The sequence below is a fragment of the Felis catus genome, chromosome B3 (genome assembly GCF_018350175.1).
Source record: "Felis catus isolate Fca126 chromosome B3, F.catus_Fca126_mat1.0, whole genome shotgun sequence".
Lineage (NCBI taxonomy): Eukaryota > Metazoa > Chordata > Mammalia > Carnivora > Felidae > Felis > Felis catus.
In genome coordinates this window covers 33,844,743-33,872,648 of record NC_058373.1, presented here as the reverse complement: position 1 = coordinate 33,872,648, position 27,906 = coordinate 33,844,743, and the positions used below count along the sequence as shown (strand labels likewise).

Sequence of the window (27,906 nt, the reverse complement as noted above, 5' to 3'; positions counted from 1 at the left end):
ATTAAAAAATATTTTTTATAAATGACTAACTGGAGAATTACAGATTAAAATATGGTAAATTAGGGGTGCCTGGGTGGCTCAGTTAGTTGAGCGTCCGACTTCGGCTCAGGTCATGATCTCATGGTTTGTGAGTTCGGGCCCCATGTCAGGCTCTGTGCTAACAGCTCAGAGCCTGGAGCCTGCTTCTGATTCTGTCTCCTCCTCTCTCTGCCCCTCCTGTGCTCATGTACTGTCTCTCTCTGTCTCTCAGTAATAAATAAATGTTAAAAAAGTAAATAAAAAAATAAAAATAAAATAAAATATGGTAAATTAAGGGCATTTTTTTAAAAGTTATATACAAACCCAAAGAAAATAACACACCACCTCATATCAAAATAAATTTTAAAAAGTGAAATAAAAAAGTAACAAACAGCAAATTTAACATAATGCAGAATAACAACATAAAATTATAAGAGTTGAGACCAAAGCTATCAGCTGTATCAATAAATATAAATAGATTTAACTCATCGATATGGTAAAAAAAATTTTAATTTGGTTCACAAAGTAGGAACCAACTATAATACATACAAAACACATCTAAAGCAAAAGGGTTCAGAAAAGCTAAAAATAAAGGGATGAGTAAAAGTACTCTAGGCAAATGGAAATAATTAAGAAAACAGAGGCTATAATACTATTATTTAAGTAGAATTCAAGCAACAAGCACTGAATGTGACAAAGGACACTTTTTGATACCAAAAGCCACAATTCACAATGAATAATAGGAAACTTTAACATAACAGTCTCTGTAAAAGATAGCTGTATAAACAATAGTAAGTATATAGAAGGTAAACAACCTAATCAGTAAGGAAGAAATTATGGTTATATTTTGAAATTTTACATTCTGAATACATAATATATACCTTCTTAAAAAATGCACAAGGTACATTCACAAAAACTAACCACATATTAAGTAACAAAGAATATAACCAATAAATTTGATCAACTAGAAGCATTACAAATACTCTTTAATCACAATACAATAAAACTAGAAATTAAAAAAAAAGCTAAAAAAGAAAAAGGTTCTTCCTCTGAAAACTAAAAGATTTTTATTGAGCAAGTTTTGGGTAAAAAATAACATAAACTGAAATTACATAATTTTTTTTTGGGTAAAAAATAACATAAACTGAAATTACAGATTTCCAAAAAGTAATTGAAGACTTAAACACATTAGAATAAACAAGATATATCTAAAGTAGTGATCAGAAGAAAATTCACAGCCTTAAAAACCTGTATCAATAAAAATAACTTCAATAAATGAATTAAATTCCCCATGAAAAATGTAGAAAAATAAGACAGTAAACCAAAAGAAAATATAAGGAAATAAATAATAAAGGTAAAAGCAGAAATCGGTGTAGAACGGGGAAGCGGTGGGGAACTAGGTATCATAAATAAGAATCCTGTTGTTTTGGGAAAAAGTAACAAAGACAAATAATTGGCTAACTTAAAGAAAAAAGTGAAAAAACACAACTCTATAAAATATGAAATGACAAAAGGGAAATAACCATTGAAACAAAATTTTTAAAAATCATGAGATTATTTCCAGACCTCTATGCAAATAAATCTGAATCATTAGATGAAATGAATAATTTCATAAGAGAAATTATTTACCAAAATTGACCCCTTTAGATAGAAAGTTTATAAGACTAATTTCTCTAGAAGAATATAGGAAGTAACGAATTACACCATAAAAATGTACCAATCCAAGATGGTTTCATAGGAAAATTCTACCAAATCTTTAAAGAGCAGAGAGTTGTGATGCTATGAACCATCCCTAACTTCTGGGAGAGGAAATACATGTATAAATACTAAGTATATTCAACAGTATGGCTGCTGTGCTGGGACTGCCAATCCAAACCTTTCATGTCATGAACTGTTCAATATCAACCAGATTTCTAATTTGCAAGACCCATCTCAAAATCACCAGCCTAGGTTCTAAAATTCTATAAACATCCTCTCTTGGCTTCCCCTTTCTGAGGCCTAGCCAAGGTAGATTTTCCCTTACTGTAAAATAAGCTAAAAACCTTAGCATTGCTCTATCTACAGGTTTTTCTGGCAATTTTTTGTGGAGAGAGTGGTGGTGAGAAGGAAAATTCAACAAAGACAAGGACTAGTGAATATCTCAGAGAATAACAAACAGAAGCAGGAAGTGACAGCAGGTTTGGGGTAAAATGAGAAATTTATCATACTGGAGATAAAGAAGACAAATTTTGGAGAGCTATTTAGGAATCATGCCCACAGAGATGATTATTTTCCATCTAGGGAATGACAGAGGAAACTATAACGTTACCTATACCAATCCTACTAATAAGGAATAGAAATGATGTGACTAACTCACTTACCATCTAGAATATTGAGAAACTAAAAGCTATATAAAAATTGGTTTTAAAAATACTACGTGACAGGGGCACCAGGGTGGCTCAGTCAGTTAAGTGTCCGACTTCAGCTCAGGGCATGATCTCACGGTTCACAAGTTTGAGCTCCACATCAGACTCTGTGCTGACAGCTCAGAGCCTGGCGCCTGCTTCTGATTCTGTGTCTCCCTCACTCTCTACCCCTACCCCACTTGTCCGCTCTCTCTCTCTCTCAAAAATAAATAAAAACATTAAATAAACTTTTTTTTAAATATTATGTGACAGAACATATTCTTCTTGGGTAAAAGCCAACACAACGTATAGAACTGAGTGAGAGCAGCATACAGAGAGTAAATAGTTATTCAAATGGCAGAATTAAAGGCAGAAAGTTTAAAAAAAAAAAAAAGGAAACTGCTACTCTTTCCACTCCTCCTAGCAAGTAACAATTAATTAATGTTAATTTAATTAACCACTGATGAATTCAGGAGGTAGTGCTTATCAAATCCTCTTCAGGTAATTCATTTATAACTGTCTTTATCCCATTGGATCAGTTATTTTGCAAGTGGAAAGGTAAGACGGCTTCTTCCAAGATTGAATGACACTCTTTTTAGAGAATGTCGCAAGTGACAGGATCACTTTGTCCAGGGGAAAAAAAAAATCCAGTTTTTAAAAACCCACGTTTCTAGAAAATCAAGCCTATTTAAAATCCTGGAGATACCTGAATTTTTGAGAATGCCCATTTATAAACAATTAGTCTTCATCTTCATATCAGATAACATTAGAACACGGCATATTTTCAAGATAAACAAACAGAAACACATTTTAAACTGTCTCTACCCTTTCCACCCCCAACCCCAATACTATCTATCAGCATATTCTAGAAAGCAAAGCTGCTTCATGCAAGTGTCCACAGAAACAAACACCACCACCTGTTCCTAAAATAGCTAGTGATGAAACAGAAGGACAGTGAGAAAGCTGGAAAGGGGGCTATATACACTGTGCAGGGATACAGAGTGCTCTACAACTACTGGCATGCAGTGACCGTCAAAAGCAGGTGAACAGAATCATAGGCAGAGGCTACCAGCTAGAACCCTTAATGGGGCCAAATGCTCCAAGCAAAAAGCCCAACCTCCAGCTCATCTCAGTAAGAGTTTTCAGTGAGGAAGAATTCTACCACCAAAAGGACTAAGGTTTGTGACAAAGCAAACTCTCAGGAACAAAACAGCAATTACAATGCTAAGTTCTTCCACAAATGAAAAATCTATGTACACTTTAGAGAATAATTTAAGTATGCTCCCTATTTACACTAAAAAAAAAATACTTTTTAGTAAAATTAGTTGCTCTGTAACATAATTTCATCTTTAACCACTAATCATATGGTAGAGTAAGTTTCATTATTTATAACTCAAAAACAGGGCACCTCCAAAATGGAGTTACTTTACCTTACACTGAAGAGAGGGCTTTGGCTCTAGTTATATATATTAATAGATACACAGATTGTTTCTAACTTTTATAGCCCTAAGGTTTAGCTCAGGGTAAAGACTCATTTGTCTAATTAGAGACCTAGTCATACAGTTTTCTATTTTTATTTTTTCTTCTTAGTTTATCAATATTATCATTTAAAAATGGGGTCTATCTAACGGAAGATAAAGACGAGGAGGGTATTCTAGAAATTAGCAGAAGATTTAATTCTTTGGCACAAACAGCTTACAACAGTTCAAAAATGAAATATTTAATATGTCAAAAGACCAACCTAAAATTTTTCTCCCATAATGAATATATACTGAAGAATAACATTAGAAACCCAACTTAATTAAGGATATGCATGGAAATAAACCATATATATCACTCCACTTGATAAGTGATAATGTTTTAGTACATATTAGACATAACACACTCTTTATATAGTATATTTTCCAGGACAATTCCAAAATCAAATACTTTACATCCATAAATACATTCATACTTGTCAAACTATATATACCTAATTTTGGATGAATATGATGATAAAGTTATACTCCTGGTCAAATATTTTGACTAAGTGTAGCTCTATTCAAACATAACTCCAATGTTATAATTTGTGATTAATTCAAATTCACATTACATACAGACTTCTGCCTGGCTAGGTTGGTCCAAGAAAACATTTTTGGCACTGTTCATTACATTTTTAAAAAATTAATGTTTAGGGATGCCTGGGTGGCACAGTCAGTTAAGTGTCCAATTCAATTTCAGCTCAGGTTGTGATCTCACGGTTCGTGGGTTCAAGCCCTGCATTGGGCTCTGTGCTGATGGTGAGAAGCCTGCTTGGGATTCTGTCTCTCCTCTCTGACCTTCTCCTGCTTGTGTGTGCTCTCTCTCTCTGTCTCAAAATAAACAAACTTAAAAAAAATCATGTTTATTTTCTATTACTAAATAATGGTGGAGGGGAAGCAAGCTTAAAGGCCAAAAACAAAAAAAGGAGAGTACCATTTCAGTTAAAAGCAATTGGATTATTTAACAACATATCCTATTCACTAGACACAAGGATGAATCAGCAACCTACGGCCAGCAAGTCAAATACAGCCCACTGTTTTTGTAAACAGTTTTACTAGAACACAGTCCTATTTGTTTACTTATTATCTATGGCTATTTTCACTTTACAACAGCAGAGCTGACCAACAACATCTAAATATTTACTATCTGGCCCTTTACAGAAAACAATTTGGCGGCCCCTGATCTAGACCTTTTAAGATATAATAGAAAAACTCTACATTAGTGCTAAATTAAATAACCCTAATTTCCCCTAATTTATGATTTGATATATGCTGTTAAAGTGCCCTTTATCTGGTCCTATTAAATTAAGGTTTAGTTTTATTGCTGTGTTCACTGAGGTTTCCCGTGTACAAACCACTATACAAGGAAGAAGCTGCAAAGGTTAGCTTTAGATTAGCAAAAACTACTCACTATTCCCATCAGATTTGCTTGTTCCCTATATTTCTTATATTGCTGTAAAATTACCATTTCGGAGTCACTGTGAGAGGCCTGACCCAGGCTGGGTGCAGGCCCTAGCTCAGAGTGAGACGCTTGATCAAGGGAGAGAAGGGGCTCAATAATGTCATCGTAATCATCTTCCTCTGTATCCCCCTCCCCATCGGCAAAAGTACCTCTAGTCAAGAAATCGGAGCGCGTCCGCGCCATTCGAGCTTTCTTTTTATGGGCCGGTCTGGCAACCTGCTTGACCAAATGATAAAACAAATAACACAACAATGTTTTGTTTTGGTTTTTTTTTTTTGGAGACGATGCCAATGAAAGACATCTGAGAGCTCATGAATTTCTTGAAACATCCCTCCACCCCACTGTATCCTCTCTTCTAGAAGTGACAGAGATAACCAAAAGCAATCCATATACATTACTCTGGACAAAACACAAATGGAAGCTAAATCTACACTGTTCTCCATAGCCAAGGAAGACATCTTTCACCGCCATAATATGTCACCAAAGCCACTTGCATAAATTGCCTTCTTTCTTTAAGCAACATCTTTTTTGTAAACATAATCTGGGATTTTAGTCACCATTCCCTCCCTAAAGTACACTTCCCTAAGTATAACAGACTTAACTCATTGCTTCTTTCCCATAAACACTTGGGAGTAAATGCATAAATGAGGTGCTCTACTTATAAGAATAATAATTTCCAAAATAGGTGTATCTATTTTGCATAAGAGAGATAAAGTTCAATACTTACCTCTCCTTGGCCCGGCCCAGTTAATTTCACAGGTTTCCAATTTGGCTCATCTTGTTTATGGAGTAGAGGATTTCCACTGTTTAAGGCTTCCTTGTTGACACTTAAGATAAAACAACAGGATTACATTTCAATTGCGAGCAGACATCCCATGGCAACAGTCTTAAAGTACAACATGAAATATAGCCTAACAAGCCAAGTCAAAGAATTCTAGAAAATCACATAAATATTTCCAGATCTTATCCAATTCCTAAAACAACGTTATCAATGTTTTTCTGCCTATCCTAATTAATAGCATTATCAAGAATTAACATATGTGACTGAATTAGAAGCCTGTCCCTGATAATCACTGGGTATATTCTACTATGATATATGTTTAAGAATAGTAGCAGCAGAATTAGCTCAAGAAAACAGATGGATTTGATAAGGGAAAATACTACGTCCCCAAATCTTTAAAATCAGTCTTAGAAGGGACCTTTTATTCTAATCATTATAAAATACCTGATAAGTAGCTACTAAGTGATGAAGATCCCATTACTTTGTTTTATACTGAGATGGTTTCTCCTGGTTAGCAAATTTCCTTTCTGAAATCCCTCTGTAGCTTTCATCTACTATCTTAGTTTTAAAACTGTTATACAGAACAGTGGGGTGCCTGGGTGGCTCAGTCAGTTAAGCATCCAACTTCGGCTCAGGTCATGACCTCATGGTTCATAAGTTCAAGCCCTGCATGAGGCTCTGTGCTGTCAGCTCAGAGCCTGGAGCCTACTTTGGATTCTGTGTCTCCCTCGCTCTCTCTCCCCCTCTCTCACTCACACTCTGTCTCTCAAAAATAAATAAACGTTAAAAAAAATTTTAACTATTATACAGAACAAAGTCAACACTAGAAGGATAAGAAATTGTTATTAAGTTAAAAGAGGTATGCCATACAGATAGCAGTGTTAGTTTATGAAAATTTAATTTTGCTTGAATAACCACATGTGACTACTTTATCATTAAATTCTGTTATCTACCTTAACTCAGAACCATGAATCTTAAGCTTTATCAACATACCATTATCCTCTCCTTAGAACTATATGCTCACGGAGAATCATACCTTACCTTCTAACATAGTGGTGGGTTTAAAGTACATACTAACTTATAATACAACTAACTAACTAACAACTAACTGCTCTCATGCAAAATCTTCCATTTAATTTTTATAAGTGAAGACCAAGGGGCCATAAAAGTTATACTGTCCCTTACCCTATGCATAAATCCCTAAACAAACCAAAATAGATGGCAACCTTTCCTAGCTAAAGGCGTCTCAGGTATCTCCCTTTTTGACCAACACACGATCAAACCTAGCAATCCTAGGCTATCCTAAAAGATTCCCTTTCATCAAAATCTGTCTTGCCACAGTTAAGCCTATTGGCCTTTGATTTATTCTCAAAACAAGGAACAATGTTTGATAGCATCTGAACACCCTAGCCAATTTTTAAACTCACAGCATTTTCTTTATATTTCTCTATGATTTCTTTTTTGTTCTCATTCATTAACCAGATGAAGGCCACAATGCACTTCATCTATAGAAAGTGCGTTTCTTTTCTATAGAAAGAACACTAATCTAAAATTACTTCCTAATCATGAAATCCTATGGTGATTTCTAATCATGAAACTCAAGTTCCATTCCCAGCTATTTCTCTCAGTATGTGATTTTGAACAAGTCATTTCATCTCTATAGGCCTAGTGAGCTCATCTATAATAGTATGGCAACTGGACAAAATAGTTTAGAATTACCAGCATTTGCAATTCTATAAAATGCTAAGGTTTATAGTATTACTTATACAATAAAAGAAGACTTAAAGTATGAATTTTATTTAAGCTTTCACAGAAACAACCTAACACATAATCATTTTGAAGATAAATAGATCTTAATGAGGCAAAACAAACTAGATCAAGTACCCTTAAGATTGTTTATCTTGGAAAATGACAAAAGTAATTTACAAGGATTCACAAGAATGATTAATGTTTTTGAAATCTATAAATAAGCCTTTCACAGAATTGATTCATGGATCCAACAACTACACAAACATACAACACACACACCTCCCATCACTAAACTTAATCAGAATGACAGGAAATAATGTTTTTAACACTCTGATGGGCTTATATATGCTTATACAAAGTGTCTGAACTTTTGGGCAATCTCTAGGTTAATGGGCAGGTATAGGACCTCAAGCTGTCATTTAGTCCAACTGCGTTTCATAATACCATACAGAAACCCCTAATGGAAAAAAAAATACCAATGATTTTTTGCTCGTATTTACAAAGAGTTTCTATAAAATCTGTATGTAATTTTAAAGACAAAAATATTTAAAAGCTCAAGCTATGATAAGAGAGAAAAGGTTATTTTCATAGTTAATGTGAAATTTAATTTTTTTTAGCTCTAAGATATATACCCTCCTTTCATTTAAACACTGACATTCTTGTGGCACCGTGGTGGCTCAGTTGGTTGAGCATCTGACTCTTGATTTTGGCTCAGGTCATGATCTCATGGTTGTGATATCGAGCCCCATGTTGGGCTCCACATTTATACAGAGTGTGGAACTTGCTTGAGATTCTCTCTCTCCCTCTCTGCACCCCCCCCCCCCACTTTGTGTGCTTGCTCTCTCTCTCTCTCTCTCTCTCTCTCAAAAAATATTTAAAAACAAAACACTGACATTGTCCCAGGAGAACTAAAAGAATCCACTATACAACAAAGACTTAATAAAATTTCTTAAATTTTATCATCTTTGTTTTTATGTTCCACTTAAAAAGTGCTTTTCTCATGATGACCACAAGTTAAGAAAACTTAAAAGTATAAAGAACTTCCACTCATATGAGGCATCCACTTAAGTAGTCAAACTCCTAGAAACAAAGTAGAATGGTGGTCACAAGGAGGGACGCCTGGGTGACTTAGCCAGTTGAGTGTCCAATCTTGGTTTCAGCCCAAGTCATGATCCAAGAGTTGTGGGATTGAGCCACATTGGGCTCAGTGCTGAACAAGGAGACTGCTTGAGATTCTCTCTCTCTCTCTCTCTCTCTCCTCCTGCCCCTCTCCCCTGCTTTCAAGTACACATGCACACTCTCTCAAAATAAAAAAGAAAAAGAAAAAGAAAAAGAGAAAGAGAAAGAGAAAGAGAAAGAGAAAGAGAAAAAGAAAAAGAAAAAGAAAAAGAAAAAGAAAAAAGAAAAGAAAAGAAAAGAAAAGAAAAGAAAAGAAAAGAAAAGAAAAGAAAAGAAAAGAAAAGAAAAGAAAAAAGAAAAATGGTGGTTACCAGGGGCTTGGAGTAAGGGGAAAGGGCTGGTTGCTGTTTGATAGGTAATAGAGTTTCTTTTGCAAGATGAAAAAGTTCTAGAGATCCACTGTACAACAATGTGCATATAGTTAACACTACTGTCGTATGTAATTAAGAATGGTTAAGATGGTAAATTTTATTCTTTTTTGTTTTTTACTACACACCAAAAATGTATAAAGTACTCAGTGAAGACCCAATAGGCCAGGAGCTGGGACAAAGTACATTAACTTTAAAGTGTGACAATAAAAACCTGGACTTGCCTCACATGAAAAATCTAAGACAACCAGCATTTGCCGAATGCCTAGCCTACTATGTTTATAGGCACTGTATTGACCTTCACAAATGCTTTCTCACTTAATGAGGAAAAACCAAAAAACTCCATCTATGCTTAGTCAAAGATTCCTATGGTATAATTATATCCAATTTCAGGAACCCTGCTAGAGTCAACATTAAGGGAATTTTTTTACACAGAGAAAATGGCTCATTTCGGCAGCACCCATACAAATAGTTGAGGTAGATTAAAGCAACTTAGCAAAATTCTCCAAAAAGTTTCCCATTTACACAGAAAATAAATATCATTTCACTTACAGGGAAATACTCATATTGTCCTTTGGTGTGAAGAAAATGACCCTAGTAGTTCCATCTCTGGAAGGGCCATCAGATTTGTGGATGTAAGACTGAGCTGGCCTATGATGCTCTCTTTTGGAAACACGATTATTAGAAAGTTTACAGGCTACATTCATTTGGGTACACATTCTGTCTGTCTTGGATAATTCCTTGGTAGTAGCAGATTGGTATGGGCCTCCTTTCCTTTCAAAGAATAAGGTGACAGGTCGGTCCTTCTGGGACAGGTGAGCAGAAGCGCTGTCTTTTGGAAGAACTGCATCTTTTACAGTTACTAATGGAGGCCCTAGTACATTGGGTTCTTCCTTATTTGGGGTATTCAGAATGAGGAGAGAGGACGGCCTCTCTACTCTTTGTTTTGATGGATGGAAAGATGGTGCCAGGAACAACTCCCCAGTTCGTGGCTTTTCAATGGTCTTGAAGGCTTTACGCTCCTTCTCTAAAATATCTGTTTGCTGACGAATTTGTTCCATCATCTCTTTTTCATTCTGCTGCTGCAAATGCTTTTGCCTTTCTTCCTTCTCAGTGTTTAGCTTTTCTAACTTCTTCAGCACAGTATTAGAAGAATCTGTATTCAAAGACATGACAACTTGATTTTCTCCGGAGGAGTGGTACTTTCTGGCTTCCCTGTTGATATCCAAAGTAAGAGCTGAAAGTGCTTCTTCACTTTCTAATAGCTTGTTCCTCTGGATACCTGTGTCTAGTTGGGAACTTGTTTTCAGTGGATCTTGTTGAGGAATATAAAAAAATGTAGGAAGACTATTTGAAATAAAGGGGTCTCTCAGCTGTGGCTTACAGGTAATAGATTCAGAACTGCAAACCAATTTTTCCTTCACAGTCCCATTCTTCAAATGCACTGAGTCAGAGGGTGTTCCCTTTTCAATCATGGTATAGTTAGTCTCACTTGAGGAACTGAGGGCATTGTCCTGTGAATCAAATTTTGGACTGCTAGATATTTTAGGTGACAGACTCTGCAAGTCTCCTTCATCTAATATTATGGACTCAAGTTTGCTCTTCTGGCTTTCCTCACAGCTCAGATGTTCCAAACTTCCTTGAGAGCTTTCACTGTCAGGTGTACCCTGTAGAGACTGAAGACCTTCAGGCATCAGTTCTGTAGACCATCTACGTTCCTCTGAAGGAGACATGCCACCAAGAGAACGAACTTTTAGCAATTCTAAACTGAATATAGCTTGCTCTAGTTCTCTCATTCTCCGACTTTCTCTTTTGGCCCGACCTACTTTTTTCTGGTGGAGATCCTCTAAGGACTTAGGTCTCTCTCTTACAATCACTTCTTCCTGCAAGTCCATACCACTTTGGCTTCTGGCTCTCTCCTGTTGCTTGTTTGGGGACTCTTTCAAGCAGTCCATTGAACTCTCCTGGCTAATTCGATTACTCTCTATCACAGATTTACATTCCTCTATAGCTTTCACTCTGTTGTCAAAGGAACAATCCTCCCATTCTGAAGGGTCTGAGCCCTGAATTTCCAGAGCTCCATATGGCTCAAGATCTGCCAATCCAAATTCTAGTTTTGTTTCTTTCAGTCTTTGTTCTTTTAAAACTTTAAATCTATATAACAACAGGAAAAAAAAAATGGGTTAGAAAGATTTTTTAGTTACTACTGGAGAGAATACACTTTACTGAGAATTTAAGAAATAATTTGAAAGTTTCAAAATTTTCTTCTTAAACTAACTTGGATGCACATTTCATAATTCTATTTCTATGAGTGAGATACTTTATTAAGTACATTAATCCTAATAGGTCATCCTAGTCAAAACATAAATTAACTCAGAAGTAAAGCTCTCATTTTAAAAATAACTTTATTTTAAGGTAAACGTTAATAATGAAATTAAAGTTTCTGAAGATAAAAACAACTGAATATTGCCAAATTTTAAAGACTCAACCTAATGTAAAATCAATTCTTAGTGGTTGTAACTGTAGACCATGCAGGTTTTCAATCCAATTTAATTCAATAAGTATCTGTTTAGCTTCTTTTAGAGACCATACAATGTGGGTTAAAACTGCTAGGAACATCACAGCCTAGTGGAGAAGACGAAATTGTACATAACCAATTCTAATACAAGTTAGGCAAGTGTTAAGAGCAAAGATATAAACAAAATAGCTGAAGAGAAAAGGAGTAAGTATCAAAACAATACAGATTACCTTTGTCTTGCTCTGAATCCTCTACATATTGATTGCAAAAGGATAATTTTGCTCCTTTGTTCTTGATACCTCTTACTTTCCCTGTAGCCTTTCCATCTTGCCTGAATACAGACAGCAGCCATGTGCCTCTGCCTATAGCATTCCTTCCATCTCTGCTGGATGATGATGGCTGCAGTCCGGAGCTCCAAATACCGCTGCCTCTCCACATGAGCACGCCAGGAAGACTGGAGAAGCGTGGCTGCACTAGCCAAAACTAAAGCATCCTTCTGCACAGCTACATTTCTGGCTTGCTTCTGATTTAGATAATTCCTCCAGAATCGCTGTGAGGAAGACAAAACAATAGAAATGGCTGTCATAACTTATACCACATTTTGACAGAAAAAAGAAAAAAAATAAATGTATTGTGTTGTAATTAGAGATTAAATGGCTAAATAGCTAAATTGCACCTGATTAAAGTGAAAAAAAAAAGCTTTCTTTTCCAGATATGCTTGGCTAAAACAATTCTTAGAGAATATAACCTCAATGAAGTTAATTATAGAACTTAAAATAATTTAAAAGTTTTTGATGCTTTAACAAATTACATTATCTTCTCGGGCTATAGTTTTGCCAATATTAATGGGTTTAAGGTCAACATGCACATGTTTCAAAGATAAATATTCTAAAAATTTTCTTGTATTAAAAGAAAAGGGCCTATGGAGGAGAACAGAACGGTCATCATATAAATCAGTGAAGGAAAAAATAAAACAGATAAAATATGAAATAAGATACCTATCATCCAAGAGGAGTACAGAGCAAGAGCAATGTATATATAACTCTCAAATATCACTCAGGAAACAATCAAATAAAAATATTTGATTAAGGCACATAATTCCTTTGCCCCTAACCATAGTGTACAAGACATTACAGCTATAAATTCAATTTAATTTAACTTCAACTCCATCGATGTTTATCAATGGTCTATTAGTATATGCCAGGTAATCTTTTAGATGCTATGAACATTTCAAAAATGAATAGGACACATTGTCATCAATGAAGAAGTTTATATTCTTATTCAAATGTTTCACAGTAAAATTCTAGTTACTAAAATAAAAGCCAAATAAACTAGCAAATCTCATGCAAGAAATCCTTTACTTCCCACCTGGATAATGATGCATGCCTGTCTCAGGTGGAGGAAATGCTGCCTACACAGCAGGACCCTGAACCATCGCTGCAACAATATGATTCTGCGCAGCACCTCTTGGTGAAGCAGATCTTGTAGGTGCTGTCGTTCCTGCTCCTTTAGGAACACCTACCAAAAAGAAGAAAGATGAGGAATACAGCTTATGAAGAAATAAGAAATTTATTTCATGAATCATCTTTTTGTGGTAAGCTTCTTTTTTTTTTTTTAATTTTTTTTTTTTTAGCGTTTATTTACTTTTGAGACAGAGAGAGACAGAGCATGAACGGGGGAGGGTCAGAGAGAGAGTGGGAGACACAGAATCTGAAACAGGCTCCAGGCTCTGAGCTGTCAGCACAGAGCCCGACGCGGGGCTCGAACTCACGAACCGTGAGATCATGACCTGAGCCGAAGTCGGACGCTTAACCGACTGAGTCACCCAGGCGCCCTTCTGTGGTAAGCTTCTTTAGAAAAGAATACAGTGGAAGAAATGAAAAGCAGTACTGATAAATATTTCTATCAATATATCCAAAGAAGTCATTCTCAAATTAAAAAAAAAAAAAAGCCATTAGAATATAGAAAGAGACATTAAAACATAGAAGGGGAAATGAAACAGTGAACACGAATACAAAATTCCCAGTTTTAGAGATTCACTGCCATCATGAACCACTTGTACCACTGGTAAAAGGTCATATTGTTCAAGGATGTTAGGGTGGGGGGATGATCATAATATGAATAAACCAATAATAACAGTCTTTTTGAAACCCAGTATGCTGGGCTTCTTGCTACCCAAAGCTATTAATCAATTTATTTACTATTTCATGCCATTAATAAATCTTTAGGGGTTTAGGAGGAAACAAATATAACTTAAACATAGTCCCTCTGAAAACAGAATTTGCACTTCACCCTTAAAAGCAGGTAGATATTAAAACCTATATGTATCTTTAAGGTGTACAATGTGACATTTTGATGTATGTATACATTATGAAGTAATTACCACCAACTAATTGATATCCATCACCTCCCCCTTCTGTCAAAAATTTAACACTATTTTAAAAAAGAAGAGATATTAGATACACAAATAGGAAAACAGTAAACTGTAAGGCAAAAGACAGAGGGCTCTACCTAAGCAAAACAAGGAGCAGGAAATAATAACAAATGTACACGTACATGGCAGCATGTACAGGAGACAACCGAATAATCTTCATAAAGAAATTAAATGATATGAAGTCACAATATGGAGGTTCTTGAAGAAGAGAAAGATGTTTGAATTTAACGGGAGGTTATCAGGTGATTATTATTCAGCAGAAAGTCAACATAAAAGAAAAGTATATTAAGATGATGGTTTTGGTACTATGGGTAGAGTGACTTAAATGGAATGACAAATAGACTGAAATCGGATGAGGAATTACTGTAAGAGAACTATAACTGAGAGCAAAGGAACAGACTAAAATGCCAGCAGAAGGAATGAAGAAAAGGGGCATGACGTGAGAATCATTTGTGAGAAGACACAGAACTTTGTAAAAGGATTAAGGTGAAGGGTCAGGCCAAATAGCATTACAGTTTTTAGCCTAAGAACCTAGAAGAAGGATGAGAGAGAAAAGAATAGATGAAAATTAAGGACAGTAGGGTAATTTGGATAAGCTCACTTTGGGCAAGTTGAGTTGAAGATTACAGTAGAATACCTAGGGAGTCATTGTTTTTACGCAGATAAAAACCTTAAGCAGACCTAGAGCACTGGCCAGAAGCTCTTTGGTTAATACTGACTATATTAAGTAAAAATCTTGGCCTAATCAATTTCCTTATAACTGGTACAGTATCTTTTTCAGAAATGTTCTCTGGGGCAAAGATCGCCATTATTATCTAAGTATAAAAATTCACTCAAATTTGACAAGGAGTGTATATATTATATTTACCATGGATTTTCCAACTTGATAGTTATCTGAATTAAGATTTATTTTCCTGAAGAAATCCTGAATGTTAAATTTGGATGGAATAATATTTCGGGGAAGAAGTACATGGAAGTGGCTCACAAAATCCTGAAAAATGAAAAGAAAAATGTTGTAAAATCACAAGAAAATTATAAACATGTCTAAACTATGTGTAAAATGTAAACATGGGTCTAAATTAGCTAGCTGTCCTTTTATTGATCCTTTTCTCATCTTCTAAACAGACTGAAACCAAGAAAGTATTTAATTAAAAAAACTACAAAACAGTTAATTTGTAAAATGGGGGTGGGGTGGAGAGAAGATAGTGAGTTCTACATATTTTGTTATCAAAAGGGAATAGAAGAAGAAAAAAGCAGAAACTATCCCTTTTGAGAAAGTTGTGTTAAAGACCAAAGAAAAAGTTATTTAATAAGAATTGAAATTTTTAGCAAAAAAACATGCAAAGGTGTCAGCTATTACAGGGTATAACTGAGAACAAAGCGTTCCCGCCCAGAAACAGCAAAGAATCTGTTCAGCTGCTGAAAAGCTTCAACATAATTTCTATACCCATAGCAGCAGTAGCTGATGAGAATAACTGTGAACCTTGCTGGCAGCTTACTATAAAAGAAAATCTTGCTGAGAAAACTTTACATAAACCTAAATAGAATCGTCTCTTGAACCAGGTAGCTCTGATTGAACTATTTCCATTACTGAAGTAATCAGCAGGAGGAACTACTATGTTACAAGTAAACTTAGTATAAGTCAACATTCAGATAAAATGAGACTAGCCAGGAACTGGATTCGATTACAACACATAAATAAGACTGCTGCCATTCAATGGAAGTGAGTACTTTCTATCCCTCTTCAATTCTGTATACAAAAGATGGAATGGAAAGGAAGAAATAAGAGAAATAAACAAGTGAGCCCCAAATGAAAAACAAGACACAGGAATCACTTAATTATGTGTATATAAATTTAAATATCACTATAAAAGCATAACCTGGAAAGAATATTTGCAGCTGTATCCAGATTGGCGAATTCGAACTGTCTCTAGCATCCCAGTGTACCGAAGCTGTCGAAGTACCAAAGCATCGTTGAACCTTAATGGCAGCTAAATCAAAGCAAATGGAAAAAAAACAGATTAACCCGGAAGAAGAGATCTCCAAATTAATGTTTTCCTCATAAGTATAGTCAACTTTTGAGTATCTAAAAATTGGAGATTGTCAGGTTAAGACACAACAGAGGTGACAGGAAAATCTACCTCCTCAGCTGGTAGCTTCAGAAAAGTTCTAAGTGCCTGACCCTAGGGAAAAAGGAGAAACCAAGCTTCCAGCTTCTCTCTAGTTGTAGAGGGAGAGGACCTTCAAAGCTAAAAAGGAATGTAGTTACCCACAGGAGGAGCAGACATAGTCTAGTCCCTATAAAAATCTGTAACAAGATTAATCTACATATATGTAGTCAAGAGTGTCTGTATTTTTGTTTTTAATTAAGATTTCTCTCTATAATTTCAATCAGAAACCACCCACTCCACTCTACCAGTTGCCTTGGTTAATGGAGAGCTGACAGATTCTTCATTTAATGACTAGTACAAGGTTAAGAACAGTTTTTTCTCTAAACACTTTTTGCTAGTAATACCAGTAGGATACAATGAAAAACAAAAAATTCCTACAGTCCCTGAGAACTGACCTCCTCAATGCACAAGCATTGATAAGGAAGAAGCTAATGGGAGGCAGTCACTCATCACCAGTCACAACACCCTGTCACTTGTAGGTATCTCAGTAGGCATGTTTTCCGATATTCAAAAGATATATTTGGATATTCTGATATTTCTCCCTATTCTCTAAATACTATTTTTAATGATCCGCAAAGGCAATCCCAAACATTTTCCTGCAGGGAAATGGGGCATACCAGCTATCAAAGAAAAAAAAATCAAATATGCAACTTATGTTAATAATAGTCAATGTTTATTTAGTACTTATTCTGTGCCCTGAAATACTTCATTAATTGAACTCTCTGTATAACAAGGTCTTCATTAATAATAAGGACTCAAAGGTTCTATTTAACTGTAAATAAAAAGGTGTCCTTTTTTGTTACTATAAAAGAACAGCTAAGATTTACTGAACAATTAGTAGGGGCCAGTAACATTTTAAGTACTTTGCAGGTAGTGACTCAGGTATACTAGTTCCAAAACACTATGAGTCTGGTCCTATAATTATAGTATATTCTTACAAAGATGAAAACTTTTAAAAGTCACAGAAATGGTTAAGTTCACAAAGCTTGTAAACAGCAGTTGAAGACTGCTTCCTAAAAATTAAGAAAGCTGGACACAATTCATACTATACATTTATAGTACTATAGAACTACACATTTTTAGCTGTTCAGCCTAGGAACTATATTTTCCTATGATGAACATAAAGGAATATGACAAATGTTTGTATTTATTAGGTATATTCTGCAAAGCTGTAATTAGGAGACCTATTATCGAAAGCAGAAGGAATCAAGAATGTCCACAGTATGTTATTTTACAGAGGCAAAAAGCTCTAAACAAATTCTTTAAGAATGACAGGTTATATACAAACAAGAAAGATTAATCTCAGGGTAACAAAAGTTGCATAAAACTCTTTTTTATGATGGAATTTCAAAACATATTTGCTTCTCAGATTCTAGGAAACACTGAATCAAGTGCATGTAAACACGGAATAGGCAAGTAAATACAGAAAATAAAAGGATATCCACAGAAAATACAGAACCTGGTTTTCCTTAAAAAGATTATAGATAGCTCTTCCCTACCACTTGCTCTCCTTAAAAAAAAAAAAAAAAGAAAAAATGTAAAGCCTGATTTGAAGTAAGCTGAGCTAGAAGCTCTCATTTACAGGACATTTTTACCTTTTCAGCATTAGAGCGAATGCATTTCACAAAATATGGTTCTGCTTGACCAAGGGTCTCCATCAGTTTGCTTAATGAGGCCTGCAATACAAAGCAATGTAATTAGCATTTTCTCCCATTCCAAACTGGCAGGAAATAATTTATAGGTACAAAAAATAATGTTGGCAAACTATGCAGAAACGATTGGTATACACAGGAATAGCTTTCTTTCTGAAAAGCAAATTTATTTCCATACTGATTAGGGTAATTTAGTAATTTAAGGATGGTAGTTTAATCTTAAAGCTGATAACTTGGCAATAGTAAATACTGCATATATATTACAGAATAACCTCCTAATTCTAGACTTTTCTTCACATTTCATGAAGCAATTTATTCAAACTCATGCATTCCTAGAACAACTTGGAAAATCATCCAGTAGGGTATCCACTAGCTAATATTCTCCCACTTTCAGTGTTCATGTCAGTGATATCCCCTCTTTCATTCTTAATATGATAATTTGTAGTTTACTTCTTTTTTTTTCCTGACTAGTCTATCTAGAAGTTTATAATTTTTTTATGTTTTCAAAGAACGAGCTTTTTGGTTTCGTTGATTTTTTTCTATTATTTTTCTGTTTTCAATTTCATTGACTTCTTTTATCTTTATCATTTCATTCCATCTGCTTGCTTTGGGTTTAATATATTTTTCTTTGGCTAGGTTCCTAAAGTAGTAGTTTACATTATTGACTTGAGACCTTTCTCATTTCATTAAAAGCATTTAATGTTATCAATGAACCCTGGAGCACTGCTTTAGCTGCACTGTACAAACTTTGATATTTTCATTTCATTTAAAATATTTTTAAAATCTTCCTCCTTCTTTGACTCATGTATTATTTAGATGTCTGCTTTTTATTTTCCAAATACCTGGGGGTTGTTATCTTTCCTTTATTGATTTCTAGTTTCATTCCATCTTATGCTCAGATAACATATTTTGTTTTTTAGTATTCCATCTATTGGCTTCTCTGTTATATTTCTTTGTAGTATTTTTCAGTGGCTACTCTAAGGATTACAATATGCAAACCTAACTTGTCATAGTCTACTTAGGGTTAATATTTTATGACTTCAAGTAAAACTTAAAAGCCTTACAACCATATAGACTCCTATTATTACCATCATATATAAGCAACATACAACTTTTTTACTTTTAAGTGTTCTTTTTTCTTGTATATGCTATTGTAGTACAAGATACATAAAATGCTTAAATCATAAGTATACAGTCTGATGAATTTTCACAAAGGGAACACATTCTTACAACCAAAGCCCAAATCATTAAACAAAATATTACCAGAAATTCAGAAGCCCTTCTATCCCATCCCATTGAATTTAGCAAGGTCACTGTACATAAATTACCTACCTCCACACCTGAACCAAGGGTAACCATTACCCTAATCTCTAAGATGGCAACTTAGTTTTGTCTGCTATATGAGTTCATATAAAAAAAAAAAGATATACTAGGTACTAGCTTGTATTTGTTGCATATATTATGTACATTTTCAGTGCTATATAGTAATGATTCATTATATGACTATACCACAATTAAATAATCCATTTAAGGTAGATATTTGTTTGTTTCAGTTTGGGCTGTTATAAAGTTGCTGTGGACATTCTTCAACCTATCTTTTAGCTATTTCCAAATACCTGCATCAGTTTATATTTCAATAGAAGTGTATAAAAGTTCTTCTGGTTGCTCCACATCCCCACTAACACTTTGTATAATCAGTCTTTTTTATTTCAGCCATGCTGGCAAGTGTGTAGTTAATTTGCATTTCTCTGATGAATAATAATGTTGGGCCAGTATTTAATAGGCTCACTGGCCTTCTGGATTACATCTTTTGATTTCAGACAGTTTTGACTGCACAAGGCTTTGTACCATTTGTATTAGGGTGTCAGTCTTTTTAAAAATTGATTTGTGGTTCTTCGTTTATTCTACATATATAAGGTGCTTTTCAGATATATTGCTAGTATATTTTCACACCCTGTACCTTGCACTTTCATTCTCTTAAGAGTGATGTTTTGTTTTTAACTTTATTGAAATACAAATTAAATACTATAAAAATGTACCCATTATAAGTGTACAGATCAATGATTTTCAGTAAGTTTACATAATTGTGCAAACATCACATTAGATGAGATATAGAAATCTTCCACTACCCTAGAAAGTTCCCTCCTGCCCATATGCAATTAATAACTCTTCCTGCTTACAGTCCCAGAAAACCACCGATCTGATTCCTGCTGCTATAAACAAACCATCTTTGAAAAAAATAGCCCATTTTAGACTTATTTTCCTTTGATTATAAAACCAATGTGAAGGTACTGTAAAAAAAAACTTAAGACACAGATATATGTTCCAAGAATAAAAGTCAGCTTGACAATTATATATAACTGTTATTTAATTTATTGTGATATTTATTCACAAATGCCCAGTCACAACAAAAAGAAATGGATCTATGTACACAAAGTTAAAATAAAACCAGAAAAACCTACCATCTCATTTAGTTAAATATCGATAGCAGAAGCATGAAGTTTAAAAATACATATAGGAAAAAAAACATACACCTTATGTTAACAGTGACTATATCTGGGCCATAGGGTAAAAGGAAGATTTTGTTTATAATAGCAATTTCCTGCTGCCTGTCTCCTCACATTGAAAGCAATGAATTACTCTTTGGGATATCCACTATCCACAGATACAACAATGAAAAAGAAAGGCAGCTGACTTTTTCCACCACTGTAACTTTTCTCCAAAATGACCATCATAAAATGGCTTTTAAGTCATATGAATCATATTCCATTCAGGTACCTTGCAGATCATTTTGACCTTTCAATGCTGATCTGAATGAAACAGATTCCTGATTTTAAAAACTTTTTTTATAAAAAGATAACAAAAGAAATAACCTGAAACTGGGCACTGATGCTGGGAGGCTTTTTCTTCTTGTGCAAATGAAGAAGAGACTTGGTAATGCGATCCTGTAGTGTCAGTCTTGTCAGGTGCTTTAAAGAATTTACCTCTAGCAAGTGCTGAAAACAAGCAAGAAAAATCAAATTCTTCACATAAATTAATTAAAGAACAGGGAAACCAAAATTCTAAGCCAGTTTCCATTATCACCTATGTATGACTGTGGTGAATATTAGAAATTGATATTCCATATCCATCTCACCCTCCTGCTTTCTCGCAGAAGCTTTCCAGGTAAAAAGAAAACGGCATTTCTCAAACTCTCTTGCATCTGGGCTCCAGATAGGATTTAAGTTTATCATTTAAATTCTAACGCATGAGGGGCGCCTGGGTGGCACAGTCGGTTAAGCGTCTGACTTCAGCCAGGTCACGATCTCGCGGTCCGTGAGTTCGAGCCCCGCGTCAGGCTCTGGGCTGATGGATCAGAGCCTGGAGCCTGCTTCCGATTCTGTGTCTCCCTCTCTCTCTGCCCCTCCCCCGTTCATGCTCTGTCTCTCTCTATCTCAAAAATAAATAAACGTTAAAAAAAAAAATAAATTAAAAAAAAATAAATTCTAACGTATGAAATTGGGAAGGTATAACTGAGGCAGACTTTGACTACTAGCTTCTGTTTCTTCTGACAACCATATATACCCAAGTACTTTAGCTTTCTAAATGGATCCTAATGTCCAGGCACCACCTTTGTGAGTTGAGAGGCAGAGCACAGGGAATTTGTGTTGTTACTGCAACTCTAGTAAATGCACCTTAACCCTGGAGCCAATAGTTGTGGCAGCTTCCTCCTGATCCCTGGATCACACCACAGGTAGTATGCACCTGGAAGCAGCAGCTGGAATGGCAGCTTCCTGCTTTCTTAGCTGATTACAGCTGGGGTCAGTTCTGCACTGCTATTTTAATACTCTGAAACTCTAAAACTTCTAATGATTTTGTAAGTGCCTATTTGAATTAAGTCTTTTTCTACTTAAAAATATCTACATTTATTATTGCTAACTGTAACTGAATCCTGACTCACAGAGACAATAAATTTAATCCCAGGGCTACAGAGGGTATGCCAGAAACACACACAGAAACAAAATAAAACATAAACCCTATTAACCACGATCCTGGCAAATTAATTATCAATCTTAATAATAAGATAGGAGTTACACATAAAGCAAATACAAATAATACAAAATGGGGTGTTAATAAAGTATTTGAGAGCTTTTGCAGCCAATTACAATTAAAAGTAATTTTTTCTAATATTTATTATTTATTTTTGAGAGAGAGAGGCAGAGTGCGAGCAAAGGAGGGGGAGAGAGAGCGGGAGACACAGAATCTGAAGCAGGCTCCAAATCAGCACAGAGCCCAACGCAGGGCCCAAAGCCATGAACCATGAGATCATGACCTGAGCTGAAGTCGGATGCTCAACTGACTGAGCCACCCAGGCGCCCTAACTTTTTAAACCATACCATATTTATGGAAGTGAGCTTGCCCATGGAAAGAATATATATATACATATGTACAACTATATAATGTTATTTAAAAAGCTCTAAAAATTTTATTGTATGAGAAGCACAGAACTGAGTTAAAAACAACAAATTTAAAAGTCTTAAAAATATTAATTTTCACAATATAAACACCTAAAAATATAAACCTTCAAGTGGCAACAAGTACAATACATATTTTAACAGATACAACTAAATAAAATTTTTCTAGCAATGACAGACTTATTATCTGTACTAAGAAATGTAAAAATTCCTTTAAAAATTCATCCTGAAATTAAAATGAACAGAAGACATGAAACAGGCAATTCTCAAATAAAGTATAAATGACATATAACATGATGACAATCAATCAACCTGATTTATAATAAAAAAAAAGCACATTTCTTTTAAAGAGATTTTCTGCATATCAGATTGGCAAACATAATAAACACTGACAAAACCCAATATTCATGAGGTTGTGAAGAAAGACATATTTATGCACTGTTCTTAAGAATGCAAATCAGTATAGCCTTCCTGATAAACAATTTCACATCTAGATATTTATTTAAGGAGATTATCAAACAAGATCTGAAAGTTATTTTTGACAATGCTTCAGAAAACAGTGAAAAACAACAGAGATATGCAATTATAAGGAATTATTTTCATAAAGTATGATTTAGTCACACAACTAAATTCTATACAGTTCATAAATATACTGTAACCTGTATTTACTGACACAGAAAAATATTTGCAACCCTGTCCACTCCTATCACTTTTATTCAACATAGTACTGGAAGTCCTAGCCCCAGCAATCAGACAAGAAAAAAAATAAGAAGCATCCATATTGGTAAAGCAGAAGTTAAACTGACACTATTTGCAGATGATATAATACTACATATAGAAAACCCTAAAGACTCCAAACAGAAAACTATTAGAAATAATAAATGAATTCAGTAGTTATAGAATACAAAATTAATATGCAGAAATCAGTTCTTTCTATACACTAATAATGAGTAGCAGAGAGAGAAAATAAATAAACAATTCCATTTGCAATTGCACCAAATAGAATAAAATAACTAGGAATAAACTTAACCAAGAAGGTGAAAGACCTATACTCTGAAACCTAAAAAACACTGATGAAAGCAACTAAAGGTGGCACAAATGGAAAGATATTCCATGCTCATGGATTGGAAGAACTAATATTGTTAAAATGCCCATTCTATCCAAAGCAATCTACAGATTCAATGCAATCCCTATCAAAATACCAACTGCATTTTTCAAAGAACTAGAACAAATAACCTTAAAATTTGTATGGAGCCACAAAAGATCCTGAGTAGCCAAAGAAATCTTGAAAAATGAAGAACAAAAATGGAGATATCGCAATCCCAGATTTCAAGATATACTACACCAAGCTGTACTACCAAAAGAATATGGCACAAAAATAGACACATAAGTCAATGGAACAGAATAGAAAGCCCAGAAATAAACCCACGACTACATGGTCAATCTGTGACAAAGGAAACAAGAATATACAATGGGGAAAAGACCATCTCTTCAATAAATGGTATTGGGAAAACTGGACAGCTACATGCAGAAGAATGAAACTGGACCACGTTCTCACACCATACTCAAAAATAAACTCAAATTGGATTAAAGACCTAAATGTAAGACCTGAATCCATAAAAATCCTTGAAGACAGCACAAGCAGTAATTTCTCTGATATCAGCCATAGTAACATTTTTCTAGATAGGTTTCTTCAAGAAAGGGAAACAAAAGCAAAAATAAGCTACTGGGAGATCAAAATAAAAAGCTTTTGCACAGCAAAGGAAGCCATAAACAGAATGAAAAGGCAACAAACTGAATGGGAGAAGATATCTGCAAATGATATATCCAATAAGGGGTTAGTAAAAAGAACTTCTACAACTCAATGCCAAAAAATAAGTGATCCAATTAAAACATGGGCAGAAAACCAAAGAGACATTTTTCCAAAGAAGACATACAGACGGTCAACAGACACAATAAAAGATGGCTCAACATCACTCATTATCAGGGAAATACAAATCAAAACCACAATGAGGTTTTGATTTACACCTATAAGAATGGCTAGCATTAGAAAGACAAGAAATAACAAGGAATATTGAGCAAGGTGGTGGAGAAAAAGGAACCTTTACACACTGTTGGTGGGAATCTAAATTGGTACAGCCACTAAGAAAAATAGTATGGAGGTTCCTCAAAAAATTAAAAACAGATATACCATATGATCCAATAATTCCACCACTGGGTATTTTCACAAAGAAAATGAAAACACTAATTTCAAAAGATGTTTGCATCCCTGTGTTTACTGCAACATTATTTACAACAGCCAAGATATGCAAGCAATCCAAGTGTCTATCAACAGATGAATGAATACAGATGTGGGGTGTGTGTATACAAACATACACATATACACACAATGGGACTACTACTTAGCCATAGAAAAGAATGAGATCTTGCCATTTGTGACAACACAGATAGACCTAGAGGGTATTATGTCAAGTGAAGTAAGATAGAGAAACACAAATATCACATGATTTCATGTATAGGTGGAATCCAGAAAACAAAACAGATGAATGAAAAACAGACTCAAATACAGAAAAAAAAAAAGAAAGTGATAGTTGCTAGAGGGGAGGGGTAAAATAGATAAAGGGGATTAAGAAATACAAACTTCCAGTGATAAAATAAAAGTCACACAGATGAAAAGTACAGCATAAAGAATATAGTCAATAATTCTGTAATAACATTGTTGGTGACAGGTTGTGAGCACTGAGTAATGTATAGAATCAATTAATCAATATGTTGTACACCTGAAACTAATATAACACTGTATATACATCAATAAAAATAAATAAATAAAAATAGAGAAATAGATGGGATTCCCGTCACTGATAATTGAATAGAATTTTTTATTTCAGGTGTAGCCAACATGAATATTTTTAAACCATATGAAGTTTAAGGAGAGGTTATCCATTTGAGGAGAGTAAAAAGAATGGTACAAATAGCTAGACTCAGTGCTGGCATTCAAAATACTAAAGTACATACATATACACATACACACACACACACATTGTATATATATACATTTATATATAATATATATACTTACATATTTATACACACACTGTACATATATATGTATGTATATATATAAATCTTGTATATATGTGTATGTGTACACAGACACTGGAATATTACTCAGCCATCAAAAAGAATGAGATCTTGCCATTTGCAATGACATGGATGGAGCTAGAGTAGAGTGTATTATGCCAAGTAAAGTCATTCAGTCAGAGAAAGACAAATACCATATGATTGCACTCATACATGTAATTTAAGAAACAAAACAGATGAACATTGGGGAAGGAAGGGAAAAAAAGAGAGGGAGGCAAACCATAAGATTAACTATAGAAAACAAACAGGGTTGCTGGAGTGGAGGGAAGCAGGGGATGGGCTAAATGGGTGATGGGTATTAAGGAGGGCACTTGTTATGATGAGCACTGGGTGTTCTATGTAAGTGATGGATCACTAAATTCTTTTCCTGAAACAACTATTACACTATATGTCAATTAACTAGAATTTAAATAAAAACTTGAAACAAAAACAAAATACTAAATGGCTAAAGAGACAATGAAGGAAAAAGGAAACACAAATGAACACATAAAGATGTTTGATAATGAAAGTGGTAGCCTTTTTCTCTACATAAAATCTTTTCATGATAAGAACAAAGTACAAACCCTTAACATAAATTTTCTTTGTGCTTTAAAACTATTTACCACTACCAGAAACCACAGAAGCATTGCATTACCTTTTCTCTAGAAGCCAAAGAGGCTTAAGTAGAAGGAAATAATAACTTCATTTTTTTGTTTTTTGAACTAGAAAATCTGAGAATAAATAGCTCTTTCTCAGTTCTTTTAAAATTTTGAAATTCACCAAAAAGGTTACAAGTGACAGAACTTCTTTAGGGGGGTACAAGAGGAAGAAAGAGTAAGATTTTTCTTTCTTTAGTAAATTAAGTAAATACTTCTGGAATGCCATCTCAGCATAAACTTTGTAGATCAGGGTGGGCAAATTACAGCCATGGGCCAAATCCTGTTCACTGATTTTATATGGTTAAAAGAACATTAAAATAATACTTAAGGGCACGTGTAAAATTATATGAAATTCAAATTTCAGTGTCTAAAAATAAAGTTTTGTTGAAATATAGTAACACTTATTCAGTTCCATATTGTCTATAGCTGCATTTGTGCTACCATAGCATAGCTAAGTAGTTACAACATAGACCTGCAGCCTATCTGGGCCTTTATAGAAAAACTTGGCTAACTAATGCTAATGATGATAAGCTAGACAAACACTAATTAGAAACTATTTTTTTTAATTTTTTTTTAACGTTTATTTATTTTTGAGACAGAGAGAGACAGAGCATGAACGGGGGAGGGTCAGAGAGAAAGGGAGACAGAGAATCTGAAACAGGCTACAGGCTCCAGGCTCCGAGCTGTCAGCACAGAGCCCGATGCGGGGCTTGAACTCACAGACCGCAAGATCATGACCTGAGCTGAAGTCGGACGCTCAACCGACTGAGCCACCCAGGTGCCCCTAATTAGAAACTATTTAAAATCAGGTAAAATTCAAAATTTGACCTTAGCCTGGCTTAAGGATAAATGAAAAGATCTAATGTAAAGATGCAATTTCTCAACAAAAAACATTTGTAATTCAAAAGCCTTTCAAACACTGAAATATGAGATATATCACAAATATTTACCTGAACCATTAAGCCTGGCCATTTCCTAACATCCAGTGTTATTTCTAAAACAGATTTAACTGAATATACAAAATTAATCCCTACTTTGGGTACAAATAAGGTACTGCTTATCTGGGATTGTTTATAAAATTGTTTGCATGAATAAAAAAAAAAATATTACAGAATAGGGCACAAACAGAAAAATTCTTTTTCATAATACTCACCTTTGGAAGTCCAGGCTTGGGTTTGAAGTTTTTGCTTCTCCTATAAGACAGATCATATATTAGAAATAACGACAGTACAGATGAATCCTTTCCAGGTCTCTGGTAAAACAATAGATTATATACCCATTTCCAAGATACTGGTCCTCTATATGAAAACACTGTCTAGTTCAACTAAGCAGGCACCTTTAGGAATGAAAAATAAGCAGGGAAAAGGAACAAGAGATACCTGCTCTACAATATAGGTATAAACAGATTCAAGCCTGATAATCAGTAACACAGTGTTG

The 27,906-nt window shown here is 34.6% G+C and overlaps 1 protein-coding gene across 12 annotated transcripts in view; it reads right to left on the bottom strand.

Annotated features, from left to right (window-relative positions):
* Nucleotides 1-27,906, bottom strand: part of MYO9A (myosin IXA) — a 280,504-nt gene that overhangs the window by 91,071 nt on the left and 161,527 nt on the right. For 7 of the 12 annotated variants that reach the window (XM_045059075.1, XM_045059073.1, XM_045059078.1 and 4 more), the window contains 10 exons: nucleotides 27,623-27,662; nucleotides 21,110-21,232; nucleotides 18,180-18,260; nucleotides 16,294-16,404; nucleotides 15,282-15,404; nucleotides 13,348-13,497; nucleotides 12,210-12,529; nucleotides 10,014-11,615; nucleotides 6,112-6,211; nucleotides 5,388-5,603 (listed from right to left, as the gene is read on the bottom strand). In XM_045059075.1, coding sequence (XP_044915010.1) covers nucleotides 5,388-5,603; nucleotides 6,112-6,211; nucleotides 10,014-11,615; nucleotides 12,210-12,529; nucleotides 13,348-13,497; nucleotides 15,282-15,404; nucleotides 16,294-16,404; nucleotides 18,180-18,260; nucleotides 21,110-21,232; nucleotides 27,623-27,662 — 2,866 coding nt within the window. The remainder of the gene's footprint in view (nucleotides 1-5,387; nucleotides 5,604-6,111; nucleotides 6,212-10,013; nucleotides 11,616-12,209; nucleotides 12,530-13,347; nucleotides 13,498-15,281; nucleotides 15,405-16,293; nucleotides 16,405-18,179; nucleotides 18,261-21,109; nucleotides 21,233-27,622; nucleotides 27,663-27,906) is intronic. The other 5 variants (XM_045059079.1, XM_045059080.1, XM_019832136.3 and 2 more) reach the window with 2 other exon arrangements.